This window comes from Mus caroli, unplaced genomic scaffold (genome assembly GCF_978045245.1).
Source record: "Mus caroli unplaced genomic scaffold, Mus_caroli_1 scaffold_1, whole genome shotgun sequence".
Lineage (NCBI taxonomy): Eukaryota > Metazoa > Chordata > Mammalia > Rodentia > Muridae > Mus > Mus caroli.
This window is the reverse complement of record NW_028227256.1, coordinates 189,198,103-189,225,428: the sequence shown is the minus strand read 5'-3', so window position 1 is coordinate 189,225,428 and position 27,326 is coordinate 189,198,103. Positions and strand designations below refer to the sequence as shown.

General features: G+C 42.5%; 1 protein-coding gene across 1 annotated transcript in view; it reads left to right on the top strand.

Annotated features, from left to right (window-relative positions):
* Nucleotides 1–464: 464 nt before the first annotated feature.
* Nucleotides 465–27,326, top strand: part of Ppp2r5a (protein phosphatase 2 regulatory subunit B'alpha) — a 45,025-nt gene continuing 18,163 nt past the window's right edge. Inside the window, exons 1-2 of the mRNA XM_021184693.3 lie at nucleotides 465–1,339; nucleotides 24,169–24,365. Of these exons, the coding sequence (XP_021040352.2) occupies nucleotides 1,159–1,339; nucleotides 24,169–24,365 (378 nt within the window). The 5' untranslated portion in view covers nucleotides 465–1,158. The remainder of the gene's footprint in view (nucleotides 1,340–24,168; nucleotides 24,366–27,326) is intronic.

Sequence of the window (27,326 nt, the reverse complement as noted above, 5' to 3'; positions counted from 1 at the left end):
CTTGGTGTTCCTGGGCACCCCGGCCCTCGCTTCAGGTTCCCATTGGTAAGCAGGGCGCAGAGAGAGGGAGGACGCTCTTCTGCTTTCTGAGCTGCCTGTGTAGTTCCCCTCTCACGCGCTGTCTGGAGAACAATTCCAGCCTGGAGCCTAGCGCAGGCGTACACAAGAGCCGACAGCGGCGCGGCGTTTCCCCTTTCTCCCTCCCGAGAGCTTTCCTTTACAGTTGTGACGCACAAGGCACCCCGCTCACTGCCTTCACTTGCGATTGGTTGTGGCCCGCGTCTGTCACGTAGCCCCTCCCTCCCACCCAGCTTTGGACTCTTGATAGACAGCCGGGAGGCCACGCCCCCACCCCCGTCTGCCGCTTAGCCCTGCGATTGGCCGAGGGCACTGGCATGCTTTCCCGCCCCGGCCCCCTCCGGAGACTCGGGAGGCTAGTGGGACCCCGCGGAAGTTGTCAGTCAAACTCCTTCCTCCACCCCCCGCGAGGACCTCCCCCGGGCCGCGGGAGCGCGCACGCACGCGCACCGAGTCCCCCCTCACCCGAACCAGCCACCCTCTCAAGTTGTAGCAGTTGCTTCCCGGGCGTGCTCCGTGGGCGGCCGGTGGGCGCGGGAGGCTGAGCGAGGGCGACGCTCCAAGGATCCAAGGATCCAAGGATCGGGGTGCGGGTGGCCGCCCCGGGCGATGAGGGGCCATCGCTGACAGGAGAACGAGCGCTCGGCGGCGGCTCGCGCGGACCCGCGATGGAAGCGCCCCGGGAGGAGGCTCCCGGCCGGGCGGACAGCGCGGGCGGCAGCCGCTGAAGACCTGTCCGGACTCCGCGCGCTAAGGGGCCGCGAGGCGCGCCCGGCGTCCGCACCCGCGCGCTCGCCCCAGCCGTCCAAACTTCGGGCTCGCCTCCGCCCGCCCTCGTCGCCGGGCGTCAGCAACTTGTGCGGCCCGCGCGCCCCCGCCCTCCCCTCCGCCAGCCCCGGGAGGCGGCCGCGCGGCGCGGGGATGCGGCCGTGAGGCGCTGTCGGGTGAGGAGCAGCTCGCGGAGCGCGAGGGCGGCGCGGCCGGGGCCCGGGGCGCAGGGGCGCAGGCCCGCCGTGCCCGTCCCCCGCCGATTGCCCGGGCCAGCCGCCGCGGGAGGCGCCGAGCGCCCGGGTCGCCGAGATGTCGTCGCCGTCGCCGCCCGCACCAGTTGCCTGCGCCGCCATCTCGGCCTCGGAGAAAGTGGACGGCTTCACCCGGAAATCGGTGCGCAAGGCGCAGAGGCAGAAGCGCTCTCAGGGCTCGTCGCAGTTCCGCAGCCAGGGCAGCCAGGCGGAGCTGCACCCCCTGCCCCAGCTCAAAGGTAACCCCCGGCCGCCCCTGGTCCGCGCTCCCGGGGCAAGCCCCACTCCCCTTCCCACCTGCGCGCTTGCCCCGCCTGCCCTGCCTTGGCGACTTCAGGGTCCCCCGAGGTACCTGCGCTCCCTTTCCTCGTCCAGTCCTTCGACTCCCTGCCTCGCTGAGCCTCAACCCTGGTTTTCTCCAAGCTTAGCTAGGTCTTCTCTTTCTCTGCTTGTCTCTCAGTTGCCACATCCAGGGTCCAAACAAACTGCTGCCGAGTTAGCCGGCCTTTAGACGTAGCTATATAGAACTAGCTTAAAACCGGGACCAGGTGACAGATCTTACTGCCTCGTTAGACGTAAATGTTATTCCTCAGAAGACCCCGATTGTCTTTGGAGAGGTTATGAAGGAAGAGTAATTTCTTTGCGGTGGAACGGGAACTTGGTTAGCGCGGCTGTGCTTCCTAGGACTTTGTAAGGTTTTGTAAGTAATTCAGATTGGTATCCGTGCCTAATGCCTCGCAGGAGTGCTTGGCACCCCTTTTGGCTCTCTTTTCTCACCCGGTTTGGAGGCTTTTCATGAGTTGTTTACTGGCGGTCTTGCTTATTCTTTGAGAATTACTGGCTTTCAATTTAATAATTTTACGTCTTTGCATTTTATGAGCTAGATGTCACTAATGGAAAAGATGTTTATGTTCCTAGATATTTAAGAAATTCTTTGCAACCTGATAGAAACCTAGAGAATGATTCACAAGGCCAAGAAATAAAAGGCTCATGCCAAAATAGATAAATGATCAGCAGATTTTTCAATTCGTTTGACAGAGATCCAGCATCCCTTTCAAGGCCAATCTGGTTGTGATTTGTCTTTGAGTGTATGAATCCTGACTTAGTTTGGCAAGGAGTGTAAAGAAAGCCCTAGATTAAATCAACAGTTGACCAGCAACAGCTTGGAACCCCGTTTAAACTCTACATCTGCCTCTCGGGGTGCTTCTGAATTAAGGATATACCACAGGTAGAATCACACGGACTTTTGAAAATAGTTTATGTTAGGTGTGCGGTGTCTCATTTGTTGCTTTATTGCTCTTTACCATACTAGAATTGTTCAAATTGATACAGTGCTGTCAGTGGAGTGCAAGCATAGCCTAAAATAACTCTGTCCTACCTGTTAGGATAGTGAATTGCTACTCAGAGGTTTAAGTTTTTATACTTAATTAAGAATTATTTTATCCTTTGTTTTTCATTAGTTTTTTTTTTTTGGTTTTTCGAGACAGGGTTTCTCTGTGTAGCCCTGGCTGTCCTGGCACTCACTTTGTAGACCAGGCTGGCCTCGAACTCAGAAATCCGCCTGCCTCTGCCTCCCGAGTGCTGGTTTTTCATTAGTTTATCCTGTTAATTTTAGTTTGAAGTCTCGATACTAGCATTTTTCTTAGGTATCTAATTTGCTAACGTGGTTTTCTTCTTCTTCTTAGTGTTGTACTTCTTAGTTCCTCTGATCTAGTAATTGAATTTTAAACATCTGGTTAGTCTCGAGATGCCTCTGTAGTAGATTTTGTCTTTAAGACTGACAGAAATCCACAGAATCAGTTATCAGACTCAAAGTTACCTGATGTTTGGTTGAAGATGTAGCAGGTACTGCCAGTGTTTTCATATACAGAATTTGGTCAGTAGTAGAAAGAAATTGAAATTTGCGTGTATAGTGTTCCCCATAAGGTATTATTCATGATAAATTGATGCAGATTCGATTGAGGAAGTAAAACTTTTTACTTGAAAATAAAACCCTCATAGGAAAAACTGCTTTAAACCCAGTTGTCAAAATGCTTGAAAAGTGATTTTTTTTTTTTTTTTAATGGAGTTGTCTTACTTGATGCTTTGGCAGTGCCCTTGATTCCACCATGTTGAGAGTTTTTTCTGTCAGTAGTATTTTCCCCCAGTTGTGGGTTTAGCAAAAACAACAGCAGAAAACCCTTTGGTATGAAAGAGAAATTTTCTTAACTGCTCTGAAATACAATCTCACTGATTGTGGAGTGATTCAGATATCCATGGGCATCCAAGATCTTTCAAGTATTTTAGATCAGCCAACCTGCTTGCTTATATTTTGTCCACATGCGTCTGAACTGGAAAGGTGCCAAGGAGTTTTCTCAGAAACAGACTCTGACTAAGGATTAACAAAACAATCCAACCTTTTCAGTTTATTTTTGCAAAATCTTGTAGGTGAGTGGGTTGCATGATTTTTAAGGCTGAAAATGTTAAAAATAAATAGTGAAGTTCCTCTGAGGGCTAGATGCTAGAAAATAAAACCAGGATCAGTCTATGTGAATCACTGTTTCTGGTCTTGAAACTTATGTTCTTGTACGTTGTAGTTTTTCTACCTAAAACTTGTTATTTGATAATGAGCAATTCAGGAAGTTGTTATTTAAGATAGGTAGTCTTTCAGCGTGTTTAGCCTATTTTGGTTTAAATTTCTGAAAGAATTGGCTTGGTAAAATAGCTCCTTTACGTGTATAGACAGCTTAGTATTTCAAATAATTATCTTTGAAAACAAAACAAGACAATATTGCCTATGACAACTGGAACAACCAAAACCTGTGTGTCCTTAATTCTTGTTATGTGCCTTTTCAATCTACTGTAGTAATGCTATTATGCTGTTATCTAACAGTCGGGGCTCAGTGTATTTTCACAAATATCTTTTTTTTTTTGAGGTTTGAACAGGTTAGTTTCAGACCTGTGATTATCTAGATGGTGTTTCTTCTGACTTTGGGACTTTGGTCAAATGCCAGTAGTTTTGCTGTAACTCATTTTACATAAACTTGAAGTAGTATGGTTGAGAAAGTCTGACCAGGAGAGGTCGTTACAGTGGAAAGTAAGTTTTTTATTTTTCTGAGTTATTTTCCTTATCAGTAAAGTGGGAATAATACTATCTCCCAGGATTGGAGAGAGTAAATGAAATAATTTAAGTGCCTGAAAATAAGCAAAGCAAACTAGCTTCCATTCTCTTGTGTTTGAAATACAGGTTAAAATATTTTAAACGAGTAATTATTAATAGTACTTAAATAAAAGCTTTCCTGGAATATTACTTTTAATTATGTGTGTGTGCATATGAGTAGTGTCTGTAGAGCCCAGGGGTAATGGATGCCCTGGAGTTGGTCTTACAGGTGGTTGTGAACAGCTCTAACTTAGGTTCTGGGAACTGAACTGCAGTCCTCTGGGAGCAGTACATTCTTTTAACCTAGGGGTCTATCTCTCCAGCCTGTAGTAATAATTTCTTACCAAGAAAAGGAGTCAAATTAGTCATCATGACCATACAGACACACATTTCTCTTAGTAAACAGCAAGGAGCAGAAACTGATTTTGAGATTGAACTCTTCTTGAGATAAAGAGTGGCTGGAAAGATGGCTCACTGGTTAAGAGCACTGGCTCTTCCGGAGGACCTAGGTTCTGAGCCCAGCACCCATCTGTAACAACAGTTCCAGGGGATCCAAAGCCCTCCTCTGACCTGTGAGGACACCAGGCACACAAGGGGTTCACAGACATACACCGGTACATAAATAAATAAATAAATAAGTAAGGGAGTTCACAGACATACACCGGTACATAAATAAATGAATGAATGAATGAATGAATGAATGAATGAATTTTAAAAAAAAGATGAGGTAAAAAAACTTTCAGAGAATCATTCAGTTTCATTGTTGATCTCTGAAGAACTAAGGCCAGAACATTAATGCTGACTGAAGTAGCTTGCAGTTGTCTGCTTAGAATTAGGGGGAAGTCTATGCACATGTTTTGTTGAGGTAGTGGTCTTCTGAGTGAATTGTGACAGAATTAGGGTTTTTTTAGTTGATTTGGGGAGGGGTACCACTACTACTACTCTTTTAATGTTTAAGGTTCATGGATATTCAGTTATTATTTATCCAAACACAACACTTTATAAATAGGAAAAATACTAAGATAAAGTTGAAATTCAGCCGGGCGTGGTGGCGCATGCCTTTAATCCCAGCACTTGGGAGGCAGAGGCAGGTGGATTTCTGAGTTCTAGGCCAGCCTGGTCTACAGAGTGAGTTCCAGGACAGCCAGGGCTACACAGAGAAGCCCTGTCTCGAAAAAACAAAACAAAACAAAACAAAACAAAAAGTTGAAATTCATCTGCACAAGTTAAGAGAAATGCTTTAACTGGCTATAACATTTCAGTTGTTTAGGGACTGTTTTCTAACTTGTCATATCCCTTCAACAAGAAATAATTTTTAAAAAACTTTTAAAGAATATACTTACAGAAATTGCTCAATATTGTGTCTAGTGCTAGTCTTCATATGAGGAAAAACTTTCTCCTTTAAGGCTAACGTCTTCAGAATTTCTATTTACGATCATATCCCCACCTCATTTTTTTTGTCATCTTTATTAATTTAATTGTGTTATTTTTGGAATCATCTAATTGAGTAAAGTGATAAATTAGGAAAATATATCTAGCAAATTGGTGAGACCATTGGAGTAGAGCGCTGTCCTGTAAATAGCAGATTTGAATTGTCTCCCTGCTTCAGTGATGACTCACAGTCGCTTGGGGCTAGCTGTTTAACCCCTGCGAACTTACTGTTTTCCACCTGTAGGAATAATGTTCTCCTTGATAAAGGCCCTGTGATGATTGTATTTAGGTTATTATTGCCCCTTTGAGTTTTAGAGTCAAAGGTTTAGCTACAAAATAATACATTTGGGAAATAATAGGTTTTTTATGCTTTGCTTTGTTTTCTAATTTGGCTTTTAACATTGTAGCATATGCGGTAGAGTCTGGGTGTTAAGGACTGTGCTACACAGTATAGTCCTCCTTAGGCACTTGGAAAGCTTAAAAAATATCCTCGCCTGGCCTACATCTCTCAGAGTCTGCTAATTGGTCTAAGGTGGAATCTAGGCTTGTTTGTTTTTTAAAACTGCCAGGGTGATCCTCATGTGCAGTTAGGAGTGGGGGCCAAGCACCACAAATTTAGTGTCTTCTGGATTAATTCATTCCGTGAAGCTTTGTCTTTCTCTTTGGTACTCATGGTTCCTTACTCTCCGCCCATTAACTTTTCCTGCCCTCACTTCACCCTCTGGTATTTACAATTTACTCTTAACTCTGCTGCCCTCTATGGCTGGCTAGTCGGCACCGTTCTGAGTTTTCATATGATAAGATTCTGTTAGGTCTTGTTTGATATCTAAAGAAAGCCCAGCTGATGTCGTCCAGTGCCAGGTGATCAGGTGTTTGCTCGCTTGCTTTTGTTTTGTTGTTTGGAGTTGAGATTGAGTAGGCAACATTTGGGAACACAGTAGAGATTGGCTTAGCTTTAATTTCATTTTTCGGGATCACTGGAGTATCAAACTGTTGTCTTCTATCTGAGGTCTTCTCTTTCTTGAAGATCTTAGCCTAATATTCCTACTGGGTAGATTAAAATATAATGGTGGTGTACACTGTTTCTCCTGCCACCAGAGTCAAGCAGATCTCTGAGTATGAGGCCATCCTGGTTTACATAGCAAATTCCAGGCCAAGCAAGACTGCATAGTGGACCTATCTTTAAAAAACAAAACAAACAAAACTAATGGGAAAGTGAACTGTTGAATTTAACTGTTTTGCGTCATGTCTTATATTTATTTTTTTATCAAGTGTTTTGTTCCAGCGATTTTTTTCATGTTGATGTTCAACTTAATCTTGACCATGGCTCTTTGTGGAAGGTAGCAGTGAGGCTCCAGAGCCGATTTTAGTTCATTTTCCTAGTTTGTCTTTGGCCTTTCTGCTAACCACTGTGGATAATACTACCATTTGTTGATTTGTTGTGGGTGAATGTTCAGTTGATATTTAGTAGTTTGCTGTCTGGAATGATATGGTCAATTTTATTTTGCAAAATTAGATTTTTTTTTTCAAAACACATAGTACCAAGTACAGTATAATAAATGTCATGTAGACACAGTCGCTATTTTGATAAAATTCCCCTAGGTTGTCTTTTAGTCACCTACCTTCCTGCATTGATAGTGCTTTTGCCAGAATGTTCAATATTGACTATGAGACCCGTTCTTTTTTGTTTGCTTTGTGTTTTAATATGTTTATGCCTAAAGCAGTTAAGCTAAGTAAATGAATTCTGATTTCTTAGTACTTTGATAATAGTAAAGAATAAGTAAGGCTCTGGCTTGGTCTAAAGTATGTGTGCTGCTGAAGTGAGCACGGTAAATGCCAGATTAAAGCAAAGGAAACTGCCCTTACATCTGACATAGCGTGACCCAACACTGATGTTCTAGGAAAGCAGTTGTGTACAGTTGTGTGGAATAAAATCAGATAAGCTGAAATAGTTTGTATCTATGATTTATATTTTTTTCTTTATTTTTTGTGGTAAGATCTCACGGTGTATCCTGGACTGACCTCAGACTCACTACTGTGTAGCCCAGACAGGCCTTGAACTCATGATTCTCTTTCCTCCCGTGTGATGGGATTACAGGCCTGCAGGACCTTGCCTGGATAGTTTATATTAATCTCTACATTTGAGGTGCAGTCTTAATGTATGAGGATGTACTTGAAGGAAATAAAAGAAACAGATCTAAAATCTATAATTACTTTTAGTACATTATTGCGTGACAAGAAAACCTAATTGCTGGAAGTTTGACATGACAGGCTGGGTTTACGTAAAATAGACTCTGCTTGTCGGAGCAGGATAATTGAATAATACGCAGTTTCAAGACTTTTTATGTGTATCTTAACTTTTAACTCTTTGCTGAAGGACTTTGTTTCCGTGAGCTTTTTGAGTGAGTAATGAAAAGTTTTAGAAATCTTATTTTGATTCACTTTCTTGTAAAGAAACTTACTAGGTTTTATTTGGTCATGCCAGTCAGTTGTAGTTTGCTGACTATGGTAGGCTTACATGATCTAAGAGAACCTATTTCTAAGTTGGACACTGAATGCAAGGGAGTTCTTGGAATCACACTTCCCCTGGAATAGCTAAGCTAACTCACCTCCCCAGTTGAGTCTCCAGTTCTGAATACTAGGCCTCCGAAGTCATTCTCTTGCGCCTCCTTTGGGAATTGATTTCACTCTTACTCTAAATAAATAACATTCTAGCCATTTCGTCAGAGAGTCTCTGAAGAGAGGGAGGAGTTGGCTTCATTTTGTGATGTCAGGGAGTGTGAGAGAGACACAGCCTAATTTTGTTGTGGAAGAAGAAAAAGAGAACTTCCTCGAGAAAGAGATCAACTGAAACCTAAAAGCTAGAAAGTGTTAGGCAAAGATAGACGGGGTCTAAGATCTACCCATCTGTCAGTATGTGCAGACATGCAGCTGAGCATAGCATAGTTGAAGCATTGTGTGGTTAGAGAAGACACTGGAGCAGCAGGTAGGACTTTGGTTTTGCTTGATGTTGTTATGTTAAAGAATGGGTACAGGCATCACACTGCCTTTATACCTGACGTTATGAGGAATGCAGGACATCTTCCTAAGTGGATACAGAGTGGTATCTCAGAGGACTTGGTGAACGGAAGTCAAGAATGATCCTGCTTTTTCTTTCCTTTTTTTTTTTTTTTTTTTTGGTTTTTCGAGACAGGGTTTCTCTGTGTAGCCCTGGCTGTCCTGGAACTCACTTTGTAGACCAGGCTGGCCTCGAACTCAGAAATCCGCCTGCCTCTGCCTCCCAAGTGCTGGGATTAAAGGCGTGCGCCACCACCGCCCGGCGATCCTGCTTTTTCTTAAGCAACTAGGTACATGGTAGGATAGTTGGTCAATAGGTAGCCCAGGGTAGCCTCAGGCTCAACAATCTCCCCTTACTTAGTACAGGTGGGCACCACCTCACCCAGAAAAAACAGATTATTGAGAAACAAATCAGATTTGGGGAAAGAAAAACAAAAAAACAAAAACACTTCTGTTGGTAGTATGCAGGTTGGCTTTAAACTCATGGTGATCTGCCTCAGCCTTGCAAGTGCTGAAATTATAGGTATGAGCCACCATGCTAGGCTTTTAAAAGTAATCAGTCTTTTGTGGGAAAAGTTGAAGTACCTGTGGGAAACTGAAGTGAGGCTGACTGTTGGAAGGTTAGTTTGGGCCCAGAGCTGAATACATGTGCATATGGTAGTCATCTGGGAGTTTTCAGCTTGTCAGTGGCATATGTAGCAATGGAAGTTGAAGCAGCTGCTCAGTAGAAATCTGTAGAATGGGAAGAGGCCAGAGCATAGCAGCGTCTAGAGACAAGAGACTGAGCATGGGCCCAAGGCATCAAGGTAAGCCAGTCTTAATAGCTGGGTAGGTAGAGCAGAGCAGTCTGTGCTCTTGGCAGTCTTTCTGCTGGTATCATTGATTTTTAGGGATATTTCAGAGGCTTGATAGACTTGAGCAAGATACCTGTAGGGTAAAGATTACGTGGAAATTGTAGATATACAGCCAGTAAGTAAAGATGAGTTTTAGATAATCTGGAGTGTGTGTATAGTCACTTAAATATGGGCTAGAGACATGGTTCAGTGGATTGTTTACTGGCCGCTCTTCCAGAGGACCTGGACTTCATATCCCAGCATCCACATGGCAGCTCACATCAGTTCTTAACTCTAGTTCCAGAGGATCTGTCACATTCTTCTAGTCAGCAAAACATCCATACATGTACAAGAAAAAAACCTAAGATATAGAATGTAGCTACAGAGGTAGAATGGATTGTGACAGAACTGGGTATTAAAAGGAGGGAACAACCTGTGTGTGTGTGTGTGTGTGCGTGTGTGTGAGCGCTCATGCGAGCTAGTTGAGGCACGCTACAGCTCTGTCCAGAATGGTAGCTGCAGAAATGGGAGGAGGAGATTTGTCTGAAGTACCTATAGATATGACATGTTAATTGTTAGCTGTGGGAAGAGGTAGAAAGTGGAGGACGAGTCATCTCTCAGTGTGTTTATCTGGACACTGGGTATACAGCCCAGTGGAGGAGAATGCCGGGAAAGGAACCAAGTAGGGAGGGGAGATTCCATTTTATTTGGTAAGCATTACATTTGAGATCATTTTGAAAATACAGTTCTAAATATCAAAAGAACCATTGGGTCTTTTTTGTCACACATATTTCTATGTGTGTGCACACTCATGCCTGTGATGAAGGTCAGAGGACAAGTTGGAGGCTTTGGTTCTCTCTACTGTGTATGTTCTCTGCATGCAATGCAGTCATCAGGCATGTAAAGTGCCTTTACCACTGAGCCATCTCATCTATCTATCTGAATCAAACAGTGTCCTTTGGGCATTTCTGTGACTAGTAAACAGAATTACATTTGTTATTTTACCATCGGTAGCCTGTTCAGATTCCTAGATTTGCTGATGAAAGACTTGTCACAGTTGGATTTGCTGGGCACTGATGATCTGTGTATACACAGTGCAGGGCATCCTTGGTTTATTTGTGGTGGGAGGTGATGTTCCAGGAGAAGAGCGTGAGTGAGTTGTCTGGTTGTGCCTTTAGATGAGATGCTCTTTTATTAACTGTGTTAGTTTTCCATTGCTTGTGAAGGGACGATGAACAAGGCAGCTTACAGAAGAAAGAATTTGTTTGGAATTTATAGTTTCGGAGAATTAAAAGTTCATAACTAATGTCTATGAGCTTGCCAGCAGACAGGCACAGTGCTGGAGCAGGAGCTTAGAACTTGCATCTGATCTGCAAGTAGGAGACCGACAGACAGACAGACAGACAGACAGACAGAGGAGAGACACTATCTGGGAGTAGTATGGGCTTTTGAAACTGAAAGGCCAGCCATCCCCAGTAACATAATCCTTCAACAAGGCCATACCTCCCAGTCCTCCTCAGGTGGTTCCACCAGCGAGGGACCAGATATCCCAACATGTGAGTCCAAGGGGGCTGTTCTCATTCAGACCACCACAGTAACTGAGTAATGCATAGGTAGACCAACATTCTTACCATTTTGTAGACAAAGAAACCAAACCTAGGTTAGATTGAATTCTTCGATGCTCACTGATCTTTTCAGTTGGTTGCTAATTCTTTCTCTGTGGTGTTAAGCTGAAGATATATGTTGATTGCAGTAAAGTAAAATTGAGCACCTTCTCTTCTGTCTGTTCAAGAGAAGGACTTGTGGTTGAGAGCTTCCCAAGAAAGCTGCTGGACAAGTGGGCCATTGGTGAACATTTACCAATGTTTACTGTTTTCACTGCCTTTAAATAACCTAACATTTGTTTTAAAAATAATAGAGAACATTTGCCTTATGAATGAGTCCTGATACTAAGATAATTGTTAATGGTGCATTGCATTTGTGAAACAGCTAGATTTATAATTGGAGTCACCAACCACTCAGTCCCTGTAAGTGGTAGCTTGAATGTGTTGCCCCAGATTTACCTGCCTTTTGGAGATGCTGTGTGTAGGCTATAAGAACTTTCTCATACTGTGGCTACATTAGCATAGCACTGTCTTTTCCACTGGTTCCCCTCAATTTGAAAGCAGGAGATAAAGTGGTCTGAGATAACTGGGACTTGCACATGGACTTAATTAGGAGAATTTATCAAACACTTAACTGATTTTAGTCTCCTAGAGTTTCTGGAGGAGATGAAACTGGACAATTACGTAGCATCTCTGTTGAGTATTATTCCAGATGCATGTGTGCCTGTAGTTAGTGAGCAAGCCTTAACTTGAATGTAAGTACAACTGGAGTTCTGCGCAGATATAATGAGGACATGCTTCTAGGTTAGTCTGAAGTCCTGTTTCCTTCCTGGGAAGGCCTGGTCAACCAGTAGGAGAGGGGAAAATGTCTGAGCTTTTCTTAGCTACTCCAGCGGTGGGGCAGCCAGGCATGGAGTTGGTGCTTGGTGTGGCCGATCTCTGGTGTGTCTGTGATCACCTGGATAACCCTGCGCACACTTGGAAACTTGTTTTTAGTTCTAGAGCAGTAATGACTATTTTAGGATGTAATACTTGGTGTGAGTCATAAATGAGTCTCGGTTTCATTGTTTTCTGAAATAAAGCCTTTTAAAAAAGAATATACAGTGAGAAAGATCATTCTTAACTACCTTGTTTCTTTATGTGGCTTTTTTTTTTTTAAAAGAGCTCATAGATTGTTAAAAACAAAACTCCCCTTTCAGAGCAACTCTCTCATACTTTTCTGTCAGTGAGACGGTGTAAGAGTAGGCCAGCCTGCTCACCTCATGCTTTAACTTTATAGAATATTATAAACAGCATGACTTTTCTGAAAGAAAAATAACAATTTTGAAATGATTCTGGATAAATTATTTACTACTAGAAATAGTGAATTGGGTCATTTGAAACCTTGGTTATGGACTTCACATACTAAGGCTGTTGAGATGGTACAGCAGGCCAGTGATCGATGCCAAACCCAGTGACCTGCATTTGTAGCTGTCCTCTGATTCCCACCTCCGCCCATGCCCTGAGAGCACATACTCAGTCTAAAATAAGTAAATGTTAAAAATAAATAAATTTCCACATACCAAAACTAAGTCTTCTTTTTAAAGATTTTTATTTATCGGTATATGTGTTTCTGTGCATGTATGTGTACTCACACAGGCATGCTTTGGCACACATATGGAGGTCAAAGGGCAACTTGTGAGAGTTGGTCCTTCAGTATGGGTTCTGGGAATTCAACGCTGGCTGTCAGGCTGGTAAGTGCCCTTACATGCTGACCTATCTCTCTGGCTCAGAAGTAGCTTCTTATTTATTTATTTATTTATTTATTTATTTAGTAATGTTTCTAAGAGTCTTGTTTCAGGAGTCTGTACATAGATCTATGTATAAAATCCAATTAAATCCATCACTGCCCCAGAAAATTGATTAAATATCCTAAGGTTGCCACTCCCAAACCCTCTCACTGAGCCAGCCTGTGATGGTGAAGGAACTGGAGCAGGCGTAGAGCTGTGGTCCTGCCGCAGACTTGAGCTTCTGTTGAAGAAGGTAACGTTCTCAGTAAGTGGCAGGCGTTTCTTTAGGGTTGTGTAGGCATTAACACAAGATGGATTTCCTCACAGCCATTAAAGTGAGAGCCATAGTTTTCTTAGCATTCCATTTGATGGGTGAAGATCTGCTTAACATTTCTGGTCCCTTAAAAGGTATCACAAACTTGAGCTGGAGAGATGGCTCAGCAGTTAAGAGCACTGACTCTTCCAGAGATCCTGAGTTCAATTCCCAGCAACCACATGGTGCCTCACAACCATCTGTAATGGGGATCTGATGCCCTCTTCTTGTGTGTCTGAAGACAGCTACAGTGTACCCACATACATGAAATAAATAAATCTTTTAAAAAAAAAGTGTCACAAACTCTTGTTTAATGAACAGCAGGTTCCGTATTCAAATTAGATTAAGGAGATGACACAAGTTTTCCATTGTTTCTCCCAAGAGACGGTTTCAGCAGTGTGCTCACTCATTTCCATGGCCAGGAATTTAATTACCATTCAAATATAACTGTATCCGTAACTATTATTTAGAAGGATTAAAAGATAGCTTATAGCTAGTACGTGCCCATACTCTCAGTATTTTAATGGCTTAGGCAGGAGAACTGCGAGCTCCAGGCTACCCTGGGCTACATAACCCAGTCAAGAGGGGAAGGAGGAGGAGGGAGGGGCATAGCATATCTAGTAACCCATCTGTGTCCCCACTGTGTCCCCACTGTGTCCCCACTGTGTTCCCACTGTATTCCCACTGTGTCCCCACTATGTCCCCACTGTGTCCCCACTGTGTCCCCACTGTGTTCTCACTGCTTTATCAGACGAGATATTGGAAATTCAAAAGCTAGTCTGTAATTGGCTTCCCTCCTTCTCTCCCTCCTTCTTTCATGGCCTTTCTCTCCTCCTTTCTTCCCCTCTTGACTGGGTTATATAGCCCAGGGTAGCTTGGAGCTCTCAGTTCTCCTGCCTAGGCCATCAAAATATTGAGATTATGGGCACGAACTAGCTATAAGTTTTATATTTTAGAGTAAGAACTAACCAGTATCTTTGAATGCTAATTAAAGTTGTTGTTAAGTTTAGGCAATATCCCAGTGGTTTTCCTTAATATACATTTATACAGTAAGATATCAGACTGATAGTGTACCTGTTGACATTTCCTCGGAGTGCTGTTTATACTCTCTTCTCAGTTTTCAGTTGTAACAAAATCACAGACTCTTAACTAAGTCATAGTTAGTAATAGTGTCGAGTCATTTGTTAAATAAATAATCCTGTTGCTTCCTTTCTGTAGCCTGATCTTTAGTTTTAGATAAAAGCTAGTTTAGATTCTTAGTTATAACGTTCTCGGGTATTGCCAAAAAGCTACATGTCCTATATCCTGTGTCAGTCTCTTAAATTAGAATTCTGGACCACATCCTCGGCATGCCACTGAGTGGTGGTGCTGGGTTGCTATGATACCGTGCTTGTTCTATTATTTGTAGCATGAATCCTATATGAGATGTTACTTTAGATTTCAAAATAAATGAGCAGCAGTAACTGGGGATATAGTTTATAAAATTACCTTATTACAAATTATGCCTGCCCTTTAAAATATTTGTTATTAAACACAGCACTAACAAACGAAAAAGCTGAAACACTTGATTGTGCTTGGGTTTCTCCCATTGGCTTTAGTGAAGATGGTGAATAAGACGAAAGCTTTAAGACAGGCTGTTCACGTATCCGTGTTCCCTTTCCATCTGGCAGCAGCCATCATGTGAACCAAGATATGTACACACAAATACACCCAAGAGCCATGGAAGAAGAAGCAGTGTGACTTGATGTACTTTCTTCTCTGTCCACTGCAGGCAATACCGGCAACTCTGGGCAACACAGGGCCTGATAAAACTCGCACACTGAGATACAAGGTTAAGCAAGCTATGTCATGTACAGGGTTTGCACGGTTCCTAAGGGTGTAACATAGGCAGATCTGGCCATCATGGTGTTGACCATCTAGCTTGCCTAAAGTCTGTTGCCAAGGAGAGAGCTGAATGCCACTGTGAGACCTGAATTCTTTTTTCTTTTCCTTTTTTAAGATTTATTTTATGTGTGTGAGTATACTGTAGCTGTCTTCAGACACACCAGAAGAGGATATCAGATCCCATTACAGATGGTTGTGAGCCACTATGTGGTTGCTGGGAATTGAACTCAGGACCTCTGGAAGAGCAGTCAGTGCCCTTAACCACTGAGTCATCTCTCCAGCTAAAAATAATTGTTTTTATCTTGTGCTTTTCAAGATTTTTGTCCTTGCCTCACTCTAAGAACTTTGACTGCACTGAGCCTGTAGTTTATGGGTCTCCTGGATTTTATCCTTCCTTTTGGTTTTTTTGGTTTCCAGTTGTTTGCTGCATGTGCGTATGGGCAGTGTGTGGATGCTTATGTGCCACAGAGTGCATGTGGCGGTCAGAGGATACCTTCAGAAGCCTGTTCTTTCTTCCACTATGTGGATTCTAGCTTGGTAACAAGCACATACTGGGTGAGCCATCTTGCTGGCCTGAATTGGTCCTTCTTGGATTTCACCGAGCTCCTTGGTTACACCGGGTTAGAATAATATATTCAATATATTTGCAGAGTAGTTGTCACTGCTTCTGTTTTCTCTCTCCTTCTGGTACTTCCATTATGAATATTTTAGTGTAATGATAGTATTCTATAGGGCATTAAAGCTCTGTTCATTTTTTTCCAAAAATAGAATCACTTATTTTATTTTAATGTGAATGTTTGTCCTGCATCTATCTTAACACACTATACCCTGGAGCCCAAAAGACCATTGGATTCCCTGAAACTGGGGTAATCCATGGTGGTAAATCACCACGTGGGTACTGGACTTGAACCCAGGTCCTCTACAGGAGCAGCGATGCCAGCCCTTCTTCTATCTCTTTAAGATTGGAATATATCTCTTGATATGTCTTTCTGTCCTGATGAGCCCCTTCAGTGAATTTTTCTTTGTTAGACTACTGCAGTCTATGATCTCCGTTACTTCTCTTTATTCATACTTTTCTGACTCCATTTAACGAGACATTGTCATGACACCTTTCTTTAATCATGGCTCCCCTTGAGTAATGGTTTCTTAGCAATCATATTCTGTTAGATCTAGTGTGAACTCTCAGAAGCAATTAAGTATGCTGTGCCCTTTCCCCCCTTCTTGTTAACCCATGGGCTGTACTTTTCCAGACAGAGGGGTAGGGATGGAAGTAGGAAGGGTGTGGACATGACTCTCATACCAAAAGACTCTTCTACATACTAAAAGCTCTTCCCTTTTACCGATCTCTTCTGACAGTAAGTTGGCTTATGAGTTCTTGGTGAATCTAGAATTCTCTATCATTCCCTTCCATCATAGCCCCTGCTGTTTCTGAGAGTACTTGTAAACTAAAGATTTCTTTGGGAAAGAAGAGCTAGCTTTATGCAAGGGTAACCTGTAGGTAGTAGCCTACGGTCTTTTTAGCTTGCATACAATGCCAGGGGTAGGGTGATTGGGGTCATATCCTTAGTGGTGCTGCCCAAAAGTACAGTCTCTGTGGTATGAGTAGAGTAAGAAGGGAACTCTCACCTCTCCACCTTACTTGGTTAGAATTGAGCTGCTCCAGCAGGATAGAAGTACTAGTGTCTGTTAGTACCTGCTGAGGAAGGCTGTCAGGAAGATTGAAGTAGAGAGAGCCTCTGGTTTTTTGAATAGAATTCCTGCCTAACTGGGCGAAGGGAAAAGGAGCAGTCTTCATTTAGATTATGCTTACTAAATTTTCATAAATTATTTGTGGCATGGGACTCAAACCCAAGACCTTGTTCATATTAGTTGAGCGTTTTTCTACTGGGCTATTTAGTGCCTTGAGTTTTCATAGATATTCTTAGATAGGTGTTTCCTCACTTGCTGTTTGCCCTTGGGCCTATTCATAGTCTTTAAATGATGCTTTATTATTTATTTAAAAACCTTATTTATTTATTTATTCATTTGTTTATTTATTTATTTATTTATTTAGAAAAGGGTCTTTCTACATAGCCCTGCCTATCGCGGATCTCCATGTAGACTATATGTAGACCTGATTAGCCTTGAACTTTTGGTGTTCTTCCTGCTCTGCCTCTCAAATGCTGGAATTACAGGCATGTACCACCATACTTGACTAAACAGTTAGTTTAAACTGAACTTTGAGGAAGCAGGTAGATCTGAGGAATTCTTATCTTTGACTTGACTATAATTTTAACTTGTTTATAGTAATAATTAGTACATTTTATCTAAGATATCATAGCTTCCAGATACAAAGTTATAAACTTACATTTGAAATCTTAGAGGATATGGGAAAATTTTTTGAAATAAATAGCTTTTTAAAACTGACACAAGAAGAAACAAAAATTTCAGTAGGTATGTGTCTATTTGATTGAGTCTGTATTAAGAAAGATCATTACTAGAAAATAAAATTGCAGAGCAATGTGTCTTATGAACATAAATGAAAAATTTTTAGTAAAATATTGGCAGATTGAAGTCTAAAATATATGGGTAGAAATAATGTATATCTACCATGTAAGATTCATGCCAGGGACATAAGCCTATCTTTTTTGTTTGTTTTGTTTTGTTTTTGTTTTTTGACTAACAATCATTTCTTGACCTTTTGCCCATGTTCTAATGTGAAACTGACTAACTTTGGTTCTTGACAAAGATATAAAGAATAGAGATTGAAGGAAAGATTGTCTTCTTAGCAACAGAGGCAGAAAAACTGATTCCACATATAGAAGAATGGGACCTGGTCCATATCTGCTACCTTGCACTGTAATGGACTTGGGCTGGATGAGAGGCCTTCAGTTGACTTTGACACTGCTGGAAGTAAAGCACTTCATGATAGATCATAGGCAGGAACCCAACAGCCCAGGAAATAATTCTGGGAGTTGGCATAATTAGAATTCCATGAAGGTAAGCTTCTGTATAGCAAAGGAGACAAGTGCAGAGGCAGCTCACTAAGTGGGGAGAAATAAGTCTTGCCTATCTACTCGTCAGCCTGGAGATTTGCCCAAATATGTAAAGAGAGCTGCAATATTAAACACACAGAAATCATCCAGTTAGTCCATGGACTAGTGGCCAAATAGATAGTTCTCAATAGAAGGGATAAAATGGCCAGTAGTACTTTAAAATTGTTCAATATCCTTAGCCATCAAGAAATGCAAATTAAAACTGTTTTGAGAGCCCTTCTCACCCCTGCCAGAACGGCTGACAAGAAAACAAATGGCCGCCAATGCTCTCTGTCAGGGCTTTGGGAAAGGGCGTCCTTATTCACTGCTGGTGGGAAGGCACATTTCTGCAGTCATATGGAAATCAGTGTGGAAGTTTCTCAAAACAACTGAAAATAGAGCTACCTATAACCCAGCTAATCCACTCTTGGTATGTACCCAAAGGACTCTGAACTCAGCGTATTACAGAGTTGACTTACACACCCATGTTTATTGCTGCTCCACTATTCACAGTAGCCAGAAAATGAAACCAGCATAGATATCTATCAAACAAAAAACGTAGTACATGGATACAGTGGTTTTATTCACCTTATGTTAGGGTTTTTTTTAAGAGGGACAGAATTGATAGAATGAATCTGTATTAAAAGAGAAATTATCAGTGGCTTACAGGCTGTGTTCCAGCTAGTCCAACAATGGTTGTTTCCTGAAGGAAAGGCCAAAAATAATCTGGTAGTTGAATCCACAAGGCTGACTTTTAGTTGGTGTCCTGAAGAAGTTAAGTTGTTTTAGAGAGAGAGAGAGAGAGAGAGAGAGAGAGAGAGAGAGAGAGAGAGAGAGAGAGTATATGTATGTAATGTCTCAGCAACAGGATAGATGAACTTGCCAGCTAGAGTGAGGGCAAGCAGGCAAAAAGCAAAAATTCCTTCTTCTATGTACTTTTTTGTGGTATACAACCAGAAGCTGTGGCTCAGATTTAGAACAATCTTTTGACCACAGAAGAACCAGTCAAGAAAAGTCCCTCATAGGTGTGTCCAATTACTGGGGAATTAATTGATTCAGTTAATATTGACAATCAAGGTTAGCTTCATATAGCTTATAAAGAAGCAGTGAAGCTGTGGCATGTACAGAAGAAAGAAGGAGACTGGCAATCATTAAGAGAAATATTCAGTGCCAGAAAGGCAATGATCCCTTGTTTTACTCGTACGCAGAGCCCAGGTTTGGGGGCCGGGGAGAGAGAAACTAGAAGAGATCATGAAAGGGGAGAGAAGTCGTAAAGGTGGGCAAAATGAGAGTGATGGATGCATAGAGACATGTGACACGAGAGTAGAAGAGGGCCCTATCTGGGCCGTTCTTGGCTTCTTCTTTGTCTAGAGCAGTGGCTCACAGCCTTCCTAGTGCTACCCTTTGATATAGTCCCTCAGGTTGTGGAGACTCCCAACCGTGAAATTATTTTTATTGCTACTTCATAACTGTAATTTTGCTACTGTTGTGAATCATTATCTGTTTTCCTATGGTCTTAGGTGACCCCTATGAAAGGGTCATTTGACCCCCAAAGGGGTTGAGACCCACAAATTGAGGACCACTGGTTTAAAGGAACATCGGCTGCTCCATTGATAGCATTGTTCTCTGCATTCCAGTAGTTGGAATCTCAGCTTCATTACCAGTTTACTATATCATCTTAGGCCTGCCTAATATGGGGTCTTTTAGTATTTTAATTTGGAGGGAACTAGTATTTTAATTTGGGGGGTGCTCCTCTTCTGTTCTCCAGCTCCTGATAATTGTAGCATTTTACATATTGTGGAATGGTATCTCTCAAACTTTTAAACTACAGACTATCGTATGAAGCACATCTTGCTTTACAACTGAGGACTCAAATACAGTGCACTGAAATAATACTGTCACATGGCCTCTGACTGCTTTGTTTGCTTAACTCCAGTGTGACCGATCAGAATGATACTCCTGTCTGGTTGGTTTCAATCCGTACTTTGAAAACCAGTATTCTAGAGCAGTGTTTTTTTTTTTTTTGTTTTTTTTTTAAGTGTGAGCCAGGTACATCTCAAGCTGGGTGTTTGGGGGAAAAAAACATGAAGAGTTTAGGGAACATGAAGCCCTGTCAGATAAAGGGCTTTGGGAGAGTTTTTGAAGGTGTGTAATGGATCTCCAAAGGGGAAACGCTTATTTCTCCAGAACTGTCTTAGTCTCGCCTGCTTGTAACAGGGATTTTTATTTTTAACAGTGGTAAAGTCTTTAGTGAAGTCAAATTTCAATCATAATAAGATGGAAAAGTTACATGCATTTTAAAAACTCATATTCCAGCCAAGTTTAAATTAATTATGTATTTCGCAAAGGCACAGCACATGTGTTTCTTTATAGCTCGCTCCTTGATTGTGCAGTTTCTCTTGTACTGTTCATAATATCGTGCTTTCTTCTTGCTGGCTTAGTGATGGTTTCCAGGGGAGTCCTTTACAGTAGCCTTAGCTCTGAGGATGTTCCCGAAGATGAGCACAATTTGGTATTACAGGTCGTATAATATTCTTCCCTAGGCGATATAAAAACCTTAACGCATTGAAGTTGTTGACTTTGCTGGACATCTAATAGTTATGGATTGCTCTTTGGTAAATACTTGGGAGAGATTAAAATACTTCTGCAGGTGAATGTAGGATTGGCTTCGTTGTATCATTTAAGTGGAGTTCACCGGTGTATTACTGAACTCTCCTCATCACTGTGTCAAAAAGAAAGAATTTAAGGGAGAAAATGTTTGTTATAGCTCATGGTTTCAGAGAGTTGTAGTCTGTCCCAGCCAGGAAGGCCATATAGTGGGAGCATGTGGCTCCAGATGCTTGCTTGTGTCAGGACAGGCAGGAAGTGGCGACACGAGTTCCAGAAGTGGTATAGCTCCCACAAGCCCACCCCTAGTCACCTATCTCTGCTATCTCAGCCCCTTGCTGCAACGCTTCCACAGGCCAAGAAACACCACCAGCAATGGACCACATTAGCCTGTAGGAACAGTTCAGATTCAAACCATACTCCCTGTTATTTTAAATACCCTTCTCTTATATACTCAGGGTTCATTTATATGTTTTCAAGAAGTTAACATCCATCAATGTGTTAGTTTCCCCGTTGCTCTGACAGAAATACCTGATACAAATAAAGGAAGAAGGCTTTTAATTTTAGCTGCATGCTCTTGGGCAGAACAGGAGTGTGTGGAGGAGCAGCTTCTTTACCACTGATAGCTAAGTAAGGCACTGAGTGAGAGACTTGGCCTTGCAGATAAGAGAATTGGTGTCGTGTGTGGTCGTGAGAGCGAGGGGAGAGGGCAGGACTTGCTTATGAGTGGTGATCACATGTGCAAGAGGGTGAAGCGTGAATTTGTATTCATTCCAGCATCAGGAGAAAAAATGCTCAAAAATATCTTAAGACTCTGTTAGAACTGAGTCAGCTTCTAAAGATGGCACCTATTATCCCCAAATCATCATTATAATGGAATCTAATGATAGTAACAGTCAAGATGCAGCGCAAGGGCTGGGACAGGGCTCGGAGGTAGAGCGAGCACTGGCTTAGCCTGTGTGAGTCCTTGTGCTCAGTGCCCAGGAACAGACACAGAAGATTAAGATGGATACAGAGGTACCGCTTCTTGAATAAAGATACAGCTATATTTGAAGGATAGAGTTTTTTTTTTTTTTAAAGTAAATGAGTAACTGCAAGAACTCTGAGGATTTTCTCTACAAGTTACAAAGGGTTACAGTCATCGTCATAAGTGTGTAATACATATGTGTTCTGAAAAGCTTAGCATTGATAGAGAGCTTATAAAAAGCAAAGATGTCTTAGCTCCTATATTTTTAAACTAAAGAACTTGGTACCAGTGTTAGGAAATGCCATTAACTAATTGAAATTAACTATTTAACAGAAAACTCCAAAAGGTTTAAGGAAAAGGCCCTTAAGATGTCACTGAGTTTGCAGAGATGAGCAAGCTCTGCTGCTGAACACCTGCTGGTGTTTGGGCCAAGCAGGGGTAGTAGGCCCGACTGCTGGCTGTGTGCGTCAGTCAGAGCTGCCTCATTCTCTCCACAGGTGGTGAAGTCTCATTCCAGAGCTCAGGCAGGTTTTATCTGCAAATTTAATGATTCTTTAAAAAAAAAAGTTAAAATATGTCCATTTCAGAGTAGTTCCATAAAAGATGATTGAATAAAAAAAATAATAAAAATGCTATTTACTGTCCCTCAGCTTCACATCACAGGGACCGGTGCTAGCTCTGGGACAGAGCAGGAAATTAGTTGTGGGTGCAGACCTGTCTTAGACGCTTTTAGTAGCACAGCCACAGTCCCTCCAGAAGTCATGTATATTATGCTGGTCTTTAAAATATTCACACTTTGCTGTAATAAAAAAGAAAAGTGGGGGGGGGGGGGCTGGAGAGATGGCTCAAGATGGGCCATGGAGTCATGAGAACCTGAGTTGAATTTCCATTACTCACACATAGTCCCAACACTGAGGAGATGGAGAGACAGGAGGTCCCTGGAGTTTGCCGGCCAGACAGCTCAACAAATTGGCAAATCCAGGCTCACTCACATACATGCATCCAAACCAACTCATGGGAACACAAAGTCCACTGCAGGTATCCTCAGACACATGCACACACACCCATACATGGGGACATAGAAAATCCCCTACATGTACACTCGCACACATGTGTGCACACACCCATTTGCAGATACCTGTGGTGAGATTTTAATCTTTTTGAAGATTCTTTTTGTATCTTTATATAAAATAGGAACTGGTTTTGGTGGGCAAACAATTTTGCATACATGAGCCTAAGTATCAGGCTTTAGATATCTGAGCTTAGAAATGCAACCTCAGTAACGGTTTAGGAGACTTAGATAAGTGAGGGCTAGAAGGTTCCTATTGATAGATTTGAAAGTCTAGAGTCTAAATGTAATTTTTTAATGCTAAGAACAAAAAACTGTGATACATTTGTTAGGATCAACTGTAAACCTTGTTTTTGTAACAAGCTGAAGGCAAATATCCCAGCACTCTGGAGGCAGAGGCAGGCGGATCTCTGAGTTCGAGGCCAGCCTGGTCTACAGAGTGAGTTCCAGGACAGCCAGGGCTACACAGAGAAACCCTGTGTTGAAAACAAACAAACAAACAAACAAACAAAAAAGTATCATTTATGTGCCAGGCTCTACTGGATGCATTAGAGAGAAGAGGGAAGAGGGAAGCAATAGGCATAATGACAGAACTTGTGGTTCCTGCTTTGGGAGACCTCAGAGATAAGGAGAATTAAAAATACAAGCTATAATTAGCATGTGGTACAAGAAATACTGCAACAGAGATACACACCTAAAATACTAAAATACTTTAGGGTAAAGGTGGATTTACCAACCAGTTTAGTTTGATCTATTAGGAAAATCTTTGATTAAGGACTTAGGCCAAAATGGAACCAGTGAGCAAAGTATCCAAGATTATGCTGGGGACATGGGCATTCTGGGCTCAGGGACAGCCTGTGCTCTTCAGGAGCCCCAAGGGCTATGGTCTCACCAGGATAGAGAGGCAGGCTTGGTTGTATTGAAAGGGGACTTTTAGCATAGGCAGCTATACTCTGACATAATACAGAGGCTTCATTTTCTAAATTATGGAGGATCTCATTGAGTACGGTAGTATTGATTCTCTTAGGAAAGTCTTAACTTTTTAAGTAGCTTACATAATAAATCAAAAATGAATAATTAGTTATGAATGAGTAGCCAGTTGTGACTGAAAATCTAGATAAGGGATGATAAGCATCTAATTGATTGAGGTGATTACAAGAAAGGTATGTTAGAATCAGTAATATCCGATTGATTGATTGTAGACAGCAAGAACAGCCTAGTGTAAATCCTTGTACGAAAATATTACAGCTGCCTGGATTTACTACTCAATCGCTTAGAGGACTGTATACATGCAAATAGCATCTACAAAATCATGCTTAAAAAAAAACACAAAGTAACATTCAAGTTGGTTTATTCAGAGTTTTTCTCTTTCTATTTATAGATGCCACTTCAAATGAACAGCAAGAGCTTTTCTGCCAGAAGCTACAACAGTGCTGTGTACTGTTTGATTTCATGGACTCTGTTTCAGACTTGAAGAGCAAAGAAATTAAAAGAGCAACACTGAATGAACTGGTTGAGTATGTTTCAACTAATCGTGGTGTAATTGTTGAATCAGCGTATTCTGATATAGTAAAAATGGTAAGCCTCTAGATTTCTATTCCTCAGATTAATGTAAGTGCAAAGATCTGAGGCGTATGTACAGTAACTCACATGCCCAAAAGAATGTTCTTAAAAACTTCCCCCTGGGGCCAGGCATGGCGCACACCTTTAATCCCAGTGCTTCAGAGACTGAGGTGGTCAATCTCTGTGAATTGTAGGTCAGCCTTGCCTACATAGTGAATTCCACATCAGTCACGGTGACTTTGTGAGATTATGTCTCAAAAAAGCCCGTTTGAAAGAATATCTGTTTCATTGATATGGCCATTGATTATAGGAGTCTGAGAAATTGGTAGGCATTGTGGTTCTTGGATACCGTTTTGGATACAGTAGACCTTAACCTTAGAACACAATGTAGGCTCAAGCATACTGTTCTTGTATAGGACAACTGGGATTCAGTTCCCAACCTGCAGCTCTCTGCCTGTAAATAGCTCAGCTCCAGGAGGATACCTCTAGCACCTACACTGAGGTGCACATCTACATACAGATACATGCATGTACGTGCATGTAACTAAAACTAAAATCCTAAAAATAGCCAACAGTGTAAACACAGGTTCATACAGATCATAGCGTGTGAGCGAGTAGTCACTGGGAATTGTCGGGGGGGGGGGTGGGCAGAGAAAACGAGGCACACAGGTGTAGGCAGTGGGTAAGGGAGTTATGCTAGTTCCAGCTTCAGAGAAATCCTATTTAGGACGTTTATAGATTATAACATTTTAGTTGTAATTCAACCTATAAGGAGTTAAATAGTACTTCTTATCAAGCCTTGTTCGCCCAGAAGCCAGAATCTGAAGCAAACAATTTGAGCACAGACATGAATCTGTAAGTGGAAAATCCTACTCCTGACTTTATAAAGTCCAAATAGCTGAACTAAAAATACTGACTTAATTGCCTTTACATTATGTGGATGGTTTTCTTTTTGTCCCTGTCAAAGGAACTTAGGAATCTGTGTTGTATTTGTAGATCAGAAATAAATGCTTTAGTAGCTTTGTTGTTGATGGTTTATTTGTTTTAGCTTTAGAGAGAACGTTAACCAAAGTAAAATTAGCTTTCTAAGCTCACACAGAGAGTAAAAGGGAATGTAAATATTAAATGCTGATGAACTTCCTATTTTATTTTATTATTAAAATTTCAAGACTAAAAGTTACTGCCTTCTGTTAACTGATTTCCCGTGGTTTTTATTGAGGAATTTTGATGGAAAATATTCTATTTTAACTGAAAATAAACTGAGTAACTATTTTATTCAGATTATTCTATAATTCCCTATATATTTATTCTGGGATTTAATCTCTTTACTCAAATGAAAAGATGTGGTTTTCCTTGTTTTTGTTTAATTTCTAAGTAAGATTGAGCCATCTAATCAACTTAGCCCTTTGACATACTTCTGGACATTTATTACATGTTATTTTATTGGGGGCCACAAAGCTAGCTTTTCATTTTGCTAGTGACAATTAGGAGACTTCTGTTACTCTTTGTGAAGCAGATGCCCATCACATGGTCACTGGTTTTACCTCTAAACTTGGTTTTGAGAGCTGGGCATGGTGGCACACACCTTTAATTCCAGCTCTCAGGAGGCAGAGGCAATGAATCTCTGAGTTTGAGGCCAGCCTGTTCTACAGAGCTAGTTCCAGGTCAGCAAGACTACATGGAGAAAACCCTGTCTCAAAAAAGAAAACTTTTCGAGTTGTAACTGATGAAGTTCTAGATAACTGCCTCCTTGGGGTTAAGAATAGCTGGAAACTTATTTGTGCATCATTTGTATTACCACCTGCCCAAGTAGTTTACTTCAAACAGCCATCTCCCGACTACAGCCATCACCCACTACAGTCATCCCCCACTACAGTCATCCCCCCACTACAGTCATCCCCCCACTACAGTCATCCCCCCACTACAGCCATCACCCACTACAGTCATCCCCCCACTACAGCCATCCCCCTACTAAAGCCATCCCCCACTACAGCCTCCCCCCACTACAGTCATCCCCCCACTACAGCCATCACCCACTACAGTCATCCCCCACTACAGTCATTTCCCCTACTACAGTCATCCCCCCACTACAGCCATCCCCCCACTATAGCCATCACCCACTACAGTCATCCCCCACTACAGTCATCCCCCCACTACAGTCATCCCCCCACTACAGTCATTCCCCCACTACAGCCATCACCCACTACAGTCATCCCCCCACTACAGCCATCCCCCTACTAAAGCCATCCCCCACAACAGCCTCCCCCCACTACAGTCATCCCCCCACTACAGCCATCCCCCACTACAGTCATCCCCCACTACAGTCATTCCCCTACTACAGCCATCCCCCCACTACAGCCATCCCCCCACTACAGCCATCTCATCCCCCCACTACAGCCATCCACCCACTACAGTCATCCCCCCACTACAGCCATCCCCCCACTACAGCCATCCCCCACTACAGCCATCCCCCCACTACAGCCATCCCCCACTACAGCCATCCCCCACTACAGTCATCACCCACTACAGTCATCCCCTCACTACAGCCATCCCCCCACTACAGCCATCACCCACTACAGTCATCCCCCACTACAGTCATCCCCCCACTACAGCCATGCCCCACTACAGTCATCCCCCACTACAGTCATCCCCCCACTACAGCCATCCCCCCACTACAGCCATCCCCCACTACAGTCATCCCCCCACTACAGTCATCACCCACTACAGTCATCCTCCCACTATAGCCATCCCCCCACTACAGCCATCCCCCACTACAGTCATCCCCCCACCACAGCCATCACCCACTACAGTCATCACCCACTACAGTCATTCCCCCCACTACAGCCATCCCCCACCACAGCCATCACCCACTACAGTCATCACCCACTACAGTCATTCCCCCCACCACAGCCATCCCCCCACTACAGCCATCCCCCACTACAGCCATCTCATCCCCCCACTACAGCCATCCCCCCA